At 40.0% G+C, this 14,951-nt stretch overlaps 1 protein-coding gene across 5 annotated transcripts in view; it reads left to right on the top strand.

Annotated features, from left to right (window-relative positions):
* Positions 1 to 14,951, top strand: part of carmil2 (capping protein regulator and myosin 1 linker 2) — a 163,495-nt gene that overhangs the window by 34,436 nt on the left and 114,108 nt on the right. For all 5 annotated transcript variants that reach the window (XR_001809029.3, XM_017433904.3, XM_025010032.2 and 2 more), the window contains 6 exons: positions 3,068 to 3,156; positions 6,338 to 6,432; positions 6,645 to 6,731; positions 9,856 to 9,965; positions 12,347 to 12,424; positions 12,939 to 13,015. Coding sequence is in view for 4 of the 5 variants with exons in the window: in XM_017433904.3 (XP_017289393.2) it covers positions 3,068 to 3,156; positions 6,338 to 6,432; positions 6,645 to 6,731; positions 9,856 to 9,965; positions 12,347 to 12,424; positions 12,939 to 13,015 (536 nt within the window). In the remaining variant the exon portion in view is untranslated. The remainder of the gene's footprint in view (positions 1 to 3,067; positions 3,157 to 6,337; positions 6,433 to 6,644; positions 6,732 to 9,855; positions 9,966 to 12,346; positions 12,425 to 12,938; positions 13,016 to 14,951) is intronic.

Below are 14,951 nucleotides of genomic sequence, written 5' to 3'. Positions count from 1 at the left end.
GAGTACGCATACTATTTATGGTTTTAACCACAGTGCAAAGCAGCATCCGTATCCGTGTAGACCAAACATGAAGGGAAACCTGACCAATTCCTGTTAGCCACTGTACTAGCCTAGCATAATACCGCCACTTCCTGGACATGAAATTATCACGTTTTAACAAGATACGTATCACGTTTAAACAAGATACGTATCACGTTTTAACAAGATAATTATTACGTTTAAACAAGATACGTATCACGTTTTAACAAGATAATTATCACGTTTAAACAAGATATTTATCACGTTTTAACAAGGTACGTATCACGTTATAACGTGATAGTGTTCAAATTTTTTTTTCCTGCGTGATAGCAATGCGCTTCCATAGTAACGTGTTGAGAAGAGAAGGAAAGGTTTTTGTGCCGCCTTCCAAGTCGATTCTGAGTTGCGCTGGAAAACGTCATTTTGCCTGTATTCTTTTTTATTTAAGTTGCCTGATTATGCTCCACAGTCTCACTCTCTTCTTTTGGACCTCTGGGGAGAAGTCTTGGTCGAAGTATATTCTTTTCCCTTCAAGAACGATTTGTTTTTGTGACCATGCCCGTTGCAGCATTGCTTCTTTTGTGGTGTAATTCATGAAACGGACAATGATGGAGCGTGGCGGATCCGTGTCAGCTGGCCTCGGTCCTAGTGCTCGGTGCGCTCTTTCAATGTTTAAATCTTCCTGCAGAAGAAGCGTGCTCCTGATTAATTCCCTTACGAAGCCCACCATATCCTGTTTCTCGCTTCCCTCTGGAACTTGGTAGATTCTGAGATTGTTACGGCGCAAACGGTTCTGTAGGTCATCACATTGGTTAGTGAGTAAGGCCTCACGTCTCAGCAAGTACCGAAGCACCCTCTCGTCTCTCTGGCTAACTTCTTCCGTCGTGCCGGTCCTACTTTCTGCTTCCTCCAGACGTTGCTCTAGTGTGTCCATGCGCTCTTTCAAATCTCCTACTGATGTTTCCAACCTTATTAGAGCAGCTTTTGTCTCAGCAAATGCACTCTGATTTTCTTTCCTCAACTCCTTTAGTTCCCGCAGGACTTCGACTACTGTGTCATTAGCTTCGTTAGCTTTTCTTCTCTCGCTAGCTGTGGTGTTAGCCTGCTGCGAGTCTTTCTTCTCATTGGGCTCTTTTTGGTCAGTTTGTTGTTTACCAACCGTGTTTCTTGTCGGCATCATCTTCTTATTTATGGTTTCTCTTAAGGGGATATCCAGAAAGTTATATAATTTGCAGACTGTTCCTCAATCTCACGGGAGCCTCCACCCAATGCGACCGTCTCAGAACATGGCACCACTGGAAGTCCCACTCTTTGCATTTTGTTAAACTGTTTGTGACGCATGCCACCCAAATTTTATAACAACTGTAGATATTTTTAACCTCAGATACTTCAACTAGTGGTTATAACATTACCTGTTGGCAGTCAAAAATCTAATAAATGTGAATGGTATTTGAAATGAACTACAAATAGAAACAAGAAAGCAACCATTACCAAAATCTTTTATGTTTACAAGTCACCCCATTCTGCGCATTTACAGTTGAAACCTGATTTAAAAAAAACAACCATTTTGTTCTCACTGGCTGACATTTAATTAGACTAAAGCTTTCCTGTTTTAGGTCACGTAGGATTGCTAAAATTGCTTTTATTTGTTATATGTCAAAATAATGAGTTACTTTCTTCAAAGTTACAAGTTTACACACATTTTCTTATTAATTTGTATCATTGCCTTAAAACAGTATGACTTAAGTCAAATGTTTTGGTTTTCCTTCCACAAGTTTCTCACAATAGTTTGTTGGAGTTTTGTCCCATTCCTCCTGACAGAACTGGTGGAAACGAGTCAGAGTTGTAGACCTCCTTGCTCTCACACACCTTTCCAGCTTTGCTCACTAATTTTCTGTGGGATGTTAGTTAGGATGGTACAAGCTTCCCCTTTTTTCCTCCAAATGTAATGATGCTCATTATGGTCAAACAGTTCAGTTTTATTTTCATCAGACCACAGGACATGTCTCCAAATATGAAGCTCTTTGTGCCCGTGTGCATTTCGCAAACTGTAACCTGACTTTTTATGTTGCTTCTGGAGTAATGGCTTTTTCCTCACCGAGTTTCCTTTCAGCTTATGCTAGTACAGGACTTGTTTCTCTGTGGATAATGACTTTCTGACAAGCTACAGCAGCATCTTCACAAGGTCTTCTCCTTTAGTTTTGGAGGTGATAAATTTCACAGCAAAATATATTAGTCTCAGGAACACAGAACCCATCTCTTTCCTGAGTGGTATGTTGGTAGGACATTCCCATGGTGTTTATACTTATTTATAATTCTGCACCACATTCATTGAACAGATGAATGTGGTGCCTTTAGGCATCTGGAAATTATATCTAAGCATAAACCAGTGTTGTGGAGGTCATCAATTATTTTCCTGATATCTTGGCTGATTGCTTTTGATTTTGCCCTTGATGTCCCACAAAGAAGTGTTTGAGGTGGGCCTAAAAATGCATCCACAGGTGTGCCTCCAATTAACTAAGCAATCAAAAGCTTCCAAAGCCATGACATTATAATCTGGGCTTTCCCACATTGTTTTAAACCCTAGTAAGTGTAGTGTATGTGAACCTGTAACTTTGAAGAAAGTAATTAAAAACTTTCCAAGCTATTCATTCCCTAATTATTTAGACACTTAGCAAACATAAATAATTTACATAATTTGGGGAAGTCTGACTGATCTAAAACAGAAAATGTTTAGTCTCATTTAATGTCAGGCAGTGAGAAAAGAAATGTTATATCGGTATGTCTTTTTATACGGTGTTTGTAAACATCTGGTTTCAACAATATGTTCAATATGAAATTATTTATGCAGATAAGTGACCCAATCTACCCAATATACCATCAGATACCTGGCAGAAGGTATTGTTGTTCATTGAGTTAAGAATAACTTATTGTGTTTCAATGACAAATTTATTTAAATCACATGTTTTTTTGTTGTTTTTTTTTTTGTAGAAAGTAAACAATAAAGTAAAACTCATCTGGGTTTGACATTGTCTGTCTGCTTTTTCAGTCCATTGACATCCAGCAGCAGCTGATGTTCCTGCTGTCCAAATCTCCATGTCTCCAGGAGCTCTCACTGGAGAACTGTGGACTGAAGGTGTAAGTTATTTTGTGACTAAGTAGAAATTCAAGCATTTTTACTTTTAAAATGGTTCTTTTTTGTACAAAATTAATTTTAAGATAACTGGCAATTAGGTTTTGAGTTTCTTGTAGAATAAAGGACACCAAACGACAGATAGCAGTCTGTGTCAGGCTAGGTGGGGAAGGAGGCGAACCCAGAGTGCAGTGAATATGATAAGTGAATATGACAACAACCAGAACACAAAGAACTAAATAGAACAAAAACTCAAACAGAAACAAAAAGCAGTAAACTAGCACACCAAAATACCCAAATCCTGACAGGACCCCTTTCTCAAGGGACGGCCCCTGACGTCCAAAAAAATAAAACAAGACCTAACACGGGAGGGTGGTGGGGGGTAAAAACAAAAACAAAAGATGGAGGGCAAAAACAACCAAAGCGAAATAAACAAACAAAAAAGACCTTGCAAAAGGCCAGGGGAACAAAACAAAAAAAAGGGAATCAAAACCTGGGCGGACAGCCCGAGCGCCGTCCGCAGCAGAGCAAGATTTCTGGGGGACGGTATCGGGCGCCGCCCTAGGCGTGGCAAGAGTTCTAGAGGCAGGTTTAGGCGAGACAGGCTTAGGCGAGGCAGGTGTGAGCGAAGCAGGCGTGAGCTGGACAGGCATGGACCAAGCAGGTGAGAAGAGGGCGTGGTTTGGGACCCTCGGCGTAGCAGACTGAAGCGAGGCGTCTGCCCGGACCCTCGGCGTGGCGAAGCTGAGCGAGGTGTCCACCTGGACCCTTGACGTAACGAAGCTGAGCGAGGCGTCAACCCAGACCCTCGATGTGACGAAGCTGAGTGAGGCTTCCACCCGGACCCTCGATGTGACGAAGCTGAGCGAGGCGTCCACCCGGACCCTCGACGTGGCAAAGCTGGGCAAGGTGACCACCCGGACCCTCGACGTGGCAAAGCTGGGCAAGGTGACCACCCGGACCCTTGACGTGACGAAGCTGAGCGAGGCATCCACCCAGACCCTTGACGTGGCGACCCGCCGTTTAAACTGTGGCGTCGGCATCGGCTTGACCCGCCAGTGAGACTCTGACCGGAGGAGAGGCGTCGCCGACCCCCTGAAAGATGCTGACGTCGCTGGCCCCCCTCTAAAGCGCTGGCAGATTTGGCAGACTTGACAGATCTTGGGGGCGGTGCTGGGGGCTCTGCAGAGGGCGCAGGAAGCTCAGAGGGCTCGGCAGAGGGCGCAGGAGCTGCAGTGACCGGCACCGAAGAAACTGGGGACTCTTGTAGGCCGTTTAATAATAGATGAAGAGTGTCCAGGGTGTTTCAGTAGGAGGGGAGGGTGAGCAGCAATTTTCCGGAAGATAATGTCTTAATCAGGAGTGAATAAACAAAACGTTGGCATATGATACCCATGGAACCCGATATTGAGCCAAGTAGTCGGGTGTATGTGTTTTGAAAATCCTTTACTTTCTGCTGAAGCTCCAAACAGGTTCTAAGATCACAGCCTGACCAATCAAAGGGTGTGGTGGTGTTGAGGGGATCAGCGGAGTCCTGATTGAGTTCTGCTATGGCCGGCGTGGAGACTGATATGGATGAAGGGGACGCGATGGCATCCGGCCGACCCACCGGAGAGACTGTAGTGGCAGCCATCTGACCTGCTGGAGAGGCTGTGGTGACGGCTGTAGGAGCCGCCGCGACTGAAAGAGACGTTGGCGCTGACGCCGCCGGTGGGCGGCAGAGACGTGGAGGCTGCCACCACCGGTGTCCTCTTTTGCCGACGGCGGTTCCCGGGCACTGGGGAGACAGTTGCCGGAGAACAGGGTCCATTCAAACGAGCGAGTGGGTGCTCCTCTCACAGCTCAGCCAGGATCTGAGCCTTCTCTCCTGGAGTGAGGGTAACGCCGATGGGGGAGTCCGCTGAGTTCAGGTGTGGCCGGTTTATTCTGTCAGGCTGAGTGAGGAAGGAGGCAAACCCAAAGTGCAGACTCATCCTTTTAAAACAAACTGATTTATTAAACTAAAAAATGAACAAAAACAAAAGTTGACGTGGCAGCAAAATATAATATAACAAAGATCCAATATGGCATGGCAGGGCAAGGCAACGAGGAAATATAGACAAACGAGCAAACAATGAACTGGCAGAGTGGTGGAGAAAGTGACCGGGTTTTAAAACACTGGGGATAACGAGATAAGTGAGCACAGGTGAGTAATGAGGATTGTTGACAGGTGGAGATGGGCATGGCAGAAAAACAAAGTGCAGACTGAGGAGAAGAGAATATGACAACAACCAGAACACAAAGAACTAAACAGAACAAAAACTCAAACATAAACAAAAAGCAGTAAACTAACGCAACAAAACACCCAAATCCCAACAGTCTGAATCTGGACCTCATCAAAAATTCATTTAGACCCATATCAGTTGTTAAATGTCAATAGAATCTTTACCTACACATTTTTTTTTTTTTTTTGCAATTATTTTAAGCAATGCAGCTTTTTTAGTCTAACAGCACAAATGAACCAGCTGCTAAAGGGACCCACCTGGAGTAGATGACAGAAGGCTCATGGAGACCCTCAGTAAGAGTTAAGTCTGTCCAACTAACAGCCCATAACCTGCCTCTGTACAACATGGAAGCTCCTGTTAGGCATCATAGTGGCTAGGATGAATAGGCATGAGTCAATACCTGAGTAAGGGAGGCATCAAACTGGGTCATGATTCAACAGAAGCAAATCTACAAAATCAAGGTTCTGCAAAGGTCCAGTCAACGTTTCAACCTCAACCTGACTGAAATGGGATCTTAAAGGAGCTGTACAGAAACCAAATCTGCAGACCTTAATAAACTGTAGCAATGATGGAAAGAAGAGTGGGCTAAAATTCCTCGACAACCATGTCTCATAAAGCTCTACAGAAATCCACTAGTTGCTGCTAAAGGAGGTTCTACAAGCTGCTGGATCGGGGTTGGACTCAGTTTTTCACACACAACTTTTCCAATATTATTAATTTTTGTTGTTTTGTTAATAAATATTGGTGCAATAGGTTGTATGTTATTGTTAATTTGACGATTTGTCTAAATTATAGTAAGTGCAGTTTATTATATCCTGATACCAAAAACTTTGAGAATTGAAAGAGTATATTCTTACTTTTTAATCATTAGTTCTGGTACTGTTTGAGAACAAGAATTCTTTTTTTTTCTATTCTGTTTCAGGGACTTTGCAATCAAAATGACAACTGCCCTTCAAGACCACACAAGATCTCCTCTTCAATCCATCAATCTCTCAGGCAATCCAATTGAAGACAAAGGTGTGCCTTTATAGTATGTTTAATAATATATGTGTATCAGAAAAATTCAACTGAATGGTAAGCTGAGTGGTTAAACTGTTTTTACTCAAGTAGCTATTGGATTTACAGGAACACCAACCCTGTTACTTTATATTTGTGGCCATTATGTTTTGTTTTAATGAGTACAAATAACAAATTTTTTACATTGTTTTGAGTTGTACTCTAATTTCTAGGTGTGATAGCTCTCAGTCAGGAGTTGCAGCATCTAGAAGCGGGACTCAAACACCTTTCCCTGAGATCTGTGTCAATGACTGCTAAAGGTACACATACATCACTAGAAATTTTTGATAACACACACTATACATGGGTGAAAAACAGTTGAGAAGTAAAGCCAGTATCTCAATGGGCTCTGACTCTGACGACTAGTTGGAGAAACAGTTGTTGAGCAAAAAATTATCGGACCACAGTTGCTTGACATTTTCACAACAAAATTACAAATTCTTGACACCTGCAGGTCTCTTTGCTGCTGCTGTGGCCGAGATTGACCAGGTCATGTGGTGTCCATAATGTCTGATTATTATAGCTGTCTGTAATCAGTCACAGTTTTGTTTCACAGGTTGTCAACCCTTCACAAAGTTGTCTCTTTTCACACTTTCTGACTTGTGGAAGCTAAATTGAGATTTGTTTGAGACAAGTTGTTACACAAAAAAATTTAATTTTTGTTACACAAGAGCAAGGCCCTTGCGACTCACATGAGGAATTGGAAAACTTGCAACCATTTTGAAACAATTTAGAATTCTTACGAATGCTGTTCACATTTGCAGCCCAATGGTTTAAGGTAATATCTTACTGGGCTACGTCTGTTGGAGACTAGTTGGTGACTAAAAATTGCAGGAAAATCGTGAGAAAAAAGGCAGATTTTTTTGTGCATGACTTGTAAAATTGTATTCTATGACATGGACCTTATTTTGTTGCCCAACTTAGCTCGCTATGAATCCAGCTTGGCATCTGCCCTCACGTTCATTGTTTAATCTGCTGGAGTGTGATTTAGCAATTAAAAGAAATAGATTTGGACCAATTTCAATAATTAGACCTGGACTTTTACCTTAAAGGTTTTCTGTCAGAAGTGAGCTCTGTGCAGGTGTCAAAATACAGCTCTAGCATTGTTGAGATGGGTTGGACATGCCCATGACAAAATTAAGATTGGTTGCCCACATAGAGGTTTTGACTGTTTTGAAAGAAAATTTGTCATACAGAATTTTTTTAACATGTTCAAAACTCAGGCAACAGGACTTACACAAGAAAATTGTGAATCACCTCAAACTTTTTGAGACATTCTGGAGAATATCTCAAAAACCCTAACCCTAATCCTATCTCAGCCCAGTGAGATACTAGCTTAAACGGGTTCATAAAATGTCACCTACCTCAAAGAACAAACTTGGTATTAAAGCGTAAAATAGATTCAATAGTTAATACTTAGAACTCAGCAATGTATATTCCCTATTATTTGTTAGTAACAATTTCAACTAAGTATTTAGTAATTACCCACTTGTCCTGACACACATACACACACATTACCCCCTGATGTAGACTGAGCTTCCATCTCAGACTGTAAAAAGATGGAAAGGTCTGTAATTTGTGTAATCTTTAAGCTTCAACCATAATTAATGATCAAAAGAAATTGTGCTTCATTCACAACTTTTTCAACAACTTACAGAAACTGAAAAATTTGTTTGTACTCTTTTCTTAAAGTAAGAACAACCCACAATGGTCACTGAAACAACTAATTGAAGAGCTTGATAATAGAATGGTAACCTAAGAGTCCAGAAAAACTTCCAAAGAGATTAGAGGTGAACTCCAAGGTTAAGTGTCAGATCACACCATCAGTTTATTTGAGCCCATGTGGAGCTAAAGAAGAGGTCTAAGTTTAACAGGATTGTTATTGTTGGTTGAATTTTTTCAAAATTCAACTCTATTTTCTTATATTATTTTACTTGTTTTGCAGGAAAGTTGACCTGCTACTTAATAAAAATGTTGTTAGTATCTTGGAAAACCACCGTATTTCATACGCATCCAAAGCTGTGGTTATGTTGCCCTAAGCAATGGGTGGTGGTAAATTCATGTACGTGAAGTTAGCAGCTTGACCCTTGTTAGACTGCTTCTTGTTAAACCACCACCAGTCACATTTGTGTCTTTGTGTAACAAGTATGGTGGTATTTTTTATTATGAAATGTTCATTATTATCTTGTATGACTTTGTGAAAATTGTTACATGTTTGTTGTTATACTGTTTGTCAAATATTACTAGTTTTTATGGCAGTTTATAATGTGGGAAATGTGGAAAAGGGTGAGTTGCTGCACATTTTTGTTTTTATGTGAAACATTTTTGTTACCAAAACTATACAATCGGGCTGTTAATCAGTTGTAAGATAGATTCAGCTTGCCCTTTTGCTGCCTGATGATCTCAGAGTAGGGGCAGGAGCTACATGTTAAATCTCAACCAATCACATTTACTCTATGTGTTTTTAGTGATTACCTGAATGTAAATACCATGAACCTGAAAAAGGTTTCTGAGTGATTTTATCAGTTTGCTGGTATCAAACCATAAGAAGGGGGTTACATCAGGAGGACACAAAATCATAAAAAAGCCAAGACTAGAATTTGCCAAAATGCATATATACTACCCACAAATCTTCTGGGAAAATGCCCTTTGGACAGATGAGACAAAGAAAAGAACCCTGTACCTACAGGGAAACATGGAGGAGGCTCCATTCTGCTCTGGGGCTGCTTTGCTGCATCTGACAGAGGAGGTCCTAAATCTGTTCAGGATCCAATGAAATCTCAAGACTATCAAGACATTCTGGAGCCAAATGTTCTGCTCAGAGTCAGAAACTTTGGTCTCAGTCTTAGGTCATGGGTCCTCCAACAGGATAATGACCCAAAACACTCAGCTAAAAAGTTAACAGCTGGACTGTTATGAAGTGGCCTTCTGAGCCCCTATCTAAATCCTGTTGAACATCTGTGGAAGGATACAGATGGAGGAGTGGGACAAAATGCCTGTTGACAGGTGCTGAGGTCTCATATAAAGTTACAGTAATCACTTGATTACAGTGATTGATTAAGAGGCTGTTGAACAAAGTTGAACAACAAACAAAGTTAAGGGTACCATTCCTTTTGTCATATATCTATCTATCTATCTATCTATCTATCTATATATATATATATATATATATATATATATATATAAAATTCTGCTGAACCAAAATTTAAAAAACATTGACTTATTTTGTTTGGTTGATTTTTAGTTTTTTTTTCTTTCTTTTTATTATTTTTAAGTTATTTCAGTGGCCTTTGTAGGTTTTGCTTTCTTCAACAAATGGGTATAAAGAAATTTGTCCACATCTGTATTTATCATTTGTGCTTTGAATGATTTTTTTTTTTTTAGGGCTTGGCTGTCTGAGTCAGGTGTTGTCTTCTAATCAGCAGTTCTCCTCATCTCTGACACATCTTGATTTGTCTGGTAACCCTGGATCTCTGGTCACGGAAGAAGCCACGGTACACTGCTCTCTCCACCTATAAAATTATCAGTTCCCAAACCACAGTTTTTGATCTGACATAGCAGAATTTTTTTTGAAGTTGGGAAACTTTACTTTCATGCCCAGAGACAACTGTTGCCCACGTTCTTCGGCAGTCTAAGTTTTATGGGAGAGTGGCAAAAAGAAATAAAGTGTTGAAGAAAACTCAGATTAAATCTCCACTACAGTTTGTCAAATAGCTAGTGAAAAACTCTATGGTGCTTCTCAGCAGTCAGCCCTGGAAGGCTTGTAAAGATCATGGGTAAAATGAATGCCACAATATGTAGGGAAATCCTGGAGGACATGCTTTCTACAAAATAACTGTATTGTAGTCACAGTCCCTCCCATCTCAGCTGCTGAAGCTTGTACCTCCTTCAGAGAGCTCTCAGGTGTCTTGGTGGCCTCTCTCACTATTCTCCTTCTTCACACTCACTCAGTTTGTGAGGACAGCCTGCTCTTAGTAGATTTACATGTCCCATATTCCTTCCATTTCTTGATGTTGGATTTAACAGAATTCCTGAGGATGTTTAGGGCATTGGAAATCCTTTTGTATCCACCCCTGGACTTTTACTTTTCAATAATAAACAATAAACAGTCACTTTAAAGTGGGTGAATATTTGTGCATTACTTATTTTTACATTACACATTTTATTTAATCTGAATTACTTTGTAGAACTTTGATTTAACTTTGTCATTAAAGAGTTTTGATTTCTTCTTTGTCGAAAAGATATTTATATTGACCATGTCTGATTTATGACAGCAATAAAAAGGGGGTAAATACTTTTTACAGGCGTTGTATGAATAAAAGCACCACAAGTATGCTACAATACCATGGCTGTTAATAATTCTTCAAGCAGTCAATGTTTCCTATTCATGCTTTTCTTTTGAAGGCATCTTGAGCAGTTTCCTCTTCCTTCTTCCCGATCTGTGAGCAAGGCAGCAGTCACTGATGATAAACTGCTCTGTTCTGTAATAGAATACATCGTTCTTCAGTAAATCTTCAAACCCCACTGATGATCAGTGTGCTTTCTGACAGAAGTGGTTAGTTAGGCAAAATCAGCAACAGAGGTCACAATCCGTCACAATGGCAGTGCAGACAGAGAATCAGTATATTATAGCATGGGAACGTGTAACATTATTGTTGGGTTACTGCTATGTAACCTTTGCTAATATGGCGTATGTGATCTTTCAGAATTTATCAACATAACCAGTGGCGGCCAGTGGTGATATCTGTAGAGTGGGCTAACAGATATATAATAAAAGGCTGCAGTTTGGATTCCAACAACAGAAGCATCGAATTTGAAATAAGGAAAGCCTGCTATAAATTGACATTATGTCCTTTTTTAGCACAAAGACAACCTTAAAACAAACCACCACCAAAAACCAAGGTCACACAGAGCCTCTGTCAGTTGTTCCCCTGCATTAAGAGTTTCAACTATAATTAGTTCAGATGATTTTTCCCAGTCAAACAGCTTTGCAGAACACTGCACCACATTCCTTGGCACAATTACTAATCACACTGATAACATTAGATCCAGCAAGACATGCAATATTAGAAAGTACAGTTTTTTTTTTAAAGAGGCCTACCTTGTTTTAAAGAGAAGCTCACTCTGATGACTTTTATAAGATGTAAAAAGGTTAATAACCACTTTGTTAAAGATTTGTTAGCTACACTTGCTGTTAGCCAGTCTTTTCACTGAAACCAGGTCAAAGAAAAACTGATTTTGCCACTTTTCCTTTTTGAATATCCTTTGGTCTATCTGCCTCCAACCTCTTCACTTTCAGTTTTCCCCCCAAAGACATTAAGGAAAACGAGTGAGGAATTAAATAATCCACCTCGTTAATCTTTATCTTGCTCCATTGTAACTACTCAGTCTATGCCAAACCATACCCACATGCTTGAGGCATGTTATTGTACATCCACCCTCATTGGCTAAACCCTGAGGCCTTGGGCTGACCCTGGGCTGAACTAAATTAGTCCAAATGAGCAGCAAACCAAGGGGATGGGACAAGTTGGTTGTCAATCATTCTGTACCATGAAAGACATTAAATGAACAAGGCTGTGAAAAGTTAGCCCTTTGGAGAGACTCTGAGATTTTCTCGAGACTGTTTGGCACCAGTTTAGTTGTATATTTCACAAAATGTGATACAATATTTCTAATTTGTGTGCATTAGGTATTTTAACATTTTATTGTAAACACCAAGAATTGTATTTTATTTAGGTAATTCTATTCAGTTGGTGTGTGACCCAAACAACTGTTCTCCGTGGCAACATTCAAAGATTTCATTTCAACCTAACATTTAAACAAGTTACAAATACCTTACCTAATGTATAAATTATACTGCATTTGTGTTTTATAGTTTCTCTTCAAGTTCTTGTCCAATACAAACTCACTGTCTTATCTGGACCTCAGTGATACCAGCTGCCCCCTTGACACGGTTAGTGAAATCTGTCTTGTTGGTTGCATTTGACAAAAGAGGGTGATATTTTGAAAAATTTGAAAAGATTTCTGTACAAGGACAAAAAAAATTATATACACACACACACTCACATCATTGAGTGTGTTCAAAGACAGATCTAATGTTTATTTGTATGCTGAGGAGATTTATTTAAACAAATTTAACTTTATCTTGCAAACTAAGCACCTCTTCTGTTTTCAGTTTGTATGAATAAAAAATATCATGACCTCTATGAAATATCATAATGCCTCTCACTGGCATGAGGAGCATAGGGTAAATACAGTATATAAAATGAAGTTTAAAAAGATTGTATAGATTTTTTTAGAGAATTTTATCATTTTACATCACCACTTCAGGTACAAGACAAGTTTGGAAAAACATGATGAGCAATGATTCAAAACTTTTCTGATCCAGTGAAACATAGATTCTTTTATCTTGAAGTTATTGGCTTGTAACACACAATGCACTTGCTTATTCTAATCTTATTTTGCAGTTGTTTGTGTCCCTTTCTGCTGGATGTTGTTTCAAACTGATTCACCTGAACTTAGCTCGGAATCCTTTCAGCTACAGGTCAGTTTCACTTCAGTAACATCAATGTTCAGTTTACGAGTGTTTCAATATGGAAGATGTCTTAAAGGGATAGTCTGTTCATGTTTGAAGGGATGTTCTGTTATATACACTGCCTGGACAAAAAAAAAAGTCGCCACCTGGATTTAACTAAGCAAATAGGTACGAGCCTCCTAAGGGATCATTACTGCGTGTGTGATTATGTTTCAGCTGGCAACAAGTTATTTAACCCCAACTAATGCAATGAGTTGATTATCATTTCTTAAACAACAAAAGATGTCAGTCTGTTTGAGAAGGGTCAAATCATTGGCATGCATCTAGCAGAGAAAACATCTAAGGAGATTGCAGAAACTACTAAAATTTGGTTAAGAACTGTCCAATGCATTATTAAAAACTGGAAGGATAGTGGTGACCCATTGTCTTCGAGGAAGAAATGTGGCCAGAAAGAAATCCTGAATGATTGTGATTGGCGATCACTTAAAAGTTTGGTGAAATCAAATTGAAGAAAAACAACAGTAGAACTCTGGGCTATATTTAACAGTGAAAGCAAGAGCATTTCCACACGTACAATGCAAAGGAAACTCAAGGGATTGGGACTGAACAGCTGTGTAGCCTTAAGAAAACCACTAATCAGTGAGGTTAACCAGAAAAAAAGGCTTCAGTCTGCTAGGGAGCATAAAGATTGGACTCTGGGGCAATGGAAAAAGGTCATGTGGTCTGAGGAGTCAAGATTTACCCTGTTCCAGAGTGATAGGCACATCAGGGAAAGAAGAGAGGCAGGTGAAGTGTTGCACCCATCATGCCTAATGCCTACTGTACAAGCCTGTGGGGGCAGTGCTATGATCTGGGGTTGCTGCAATTGGTCAGGTTTAGGTTCAACAACAGTATGTGCTCAAAGAATGAGGTCAGCTGACTACCTGAATATATTGAATGACCAGATTATTCCATCAATAGATTTTTTCTTCCCTGATGGCATGGGCATATTCCAAGATGACAATGCCAGAATTCCTCAGGCTTGAATTGTGAACAAGTGGTTCAGGGAGCATGAGACATCATTTTCACACATGGAATGGCCACCACAGAGTCCAGACCTTAACCCCATTGAGAATCTTTGGGATGTGCTGGAGAAGACTTTTTTCGTCCAGACAATGTAGTTATCAATAGTTCATACCTTATTAGTGGTGACTACAGTCATAGACCACAGAGTTTTTAGGTTTATAAAATAACTTTCTCTCAAAAACAACATACTGTTGTGAAATAATGCTACATTAACTAATTTTAAACCACTAAACTTTTTTGTGACACTCATTGTCTAGCTTTCACCCAAACAACATCCATGTTACCACATAAATCTATGTGTGCTAAGTTTATATAAATCTGTGTATATGCTTTTGATGCTGAGGCTGTGAGTGTATTAGTGTATTTGCCGCTGGGACTCCAAGTTATTTGTAGCTATCCTAGACATCTGCAATGTTGCCTTTAGGTAGTTCAACGTCTTCAGTTGTGATCATCTTACCTCTCACCATGAACACCATTTGGATCAGTGAGTAAATGTTTAGCTAATTTTTGGCATACAGCTTGATGTCATCCATGTAGATGAGGTGACTGATGACTGTTCCACTTTGGAGGCAATGTCCATATCCACTTTTTGCAGTGATCTGGTTGAGGGGGTTCAACCCCATGAGGAACAGGAGTGGGGACAGAGCATCACCTTGGTATATGCCAGGCTTAATACTGACTTGTGCAGTTAGCTTTGAATTGGCCTCTAGAGATGTTTTCCGCATTCCCATTGAGTTCTCAATGAAGGCTCTTAGTGTCCTGTTGATGTTGTACAGTTTCAAGCACTCCAGTATCCATTTGTGGGGCATCGAGTCATAGGCTTTGCTGTAGTCAATCCAGGCAGTGCACAGGTTTGTCTGTCTGGTCCTGGTTTATTTGT

The sequence above is a fragment of the Kryptolebias marmoratus genome, linkage group LG11 (assembly GCF_001649575.2).
Source record: "Kryptolebias marmoratus isolate JLee-2015 linkage group LG11, ASM164957v2, whole genome shotgun sequence".
Taxonomy (NCBI): Eukaryota; Metazoa; Chordata; class Actinopteri; order Cyprinodontiformes; family Rivulidae; genus Kryptolebias; species Kryptolebias marmoratus.
The sequence above is the reverse complement of the archived record's forward strand: the minus strand, read 5'-3'. Positions and strand labels throughout refer to the sequence as shown.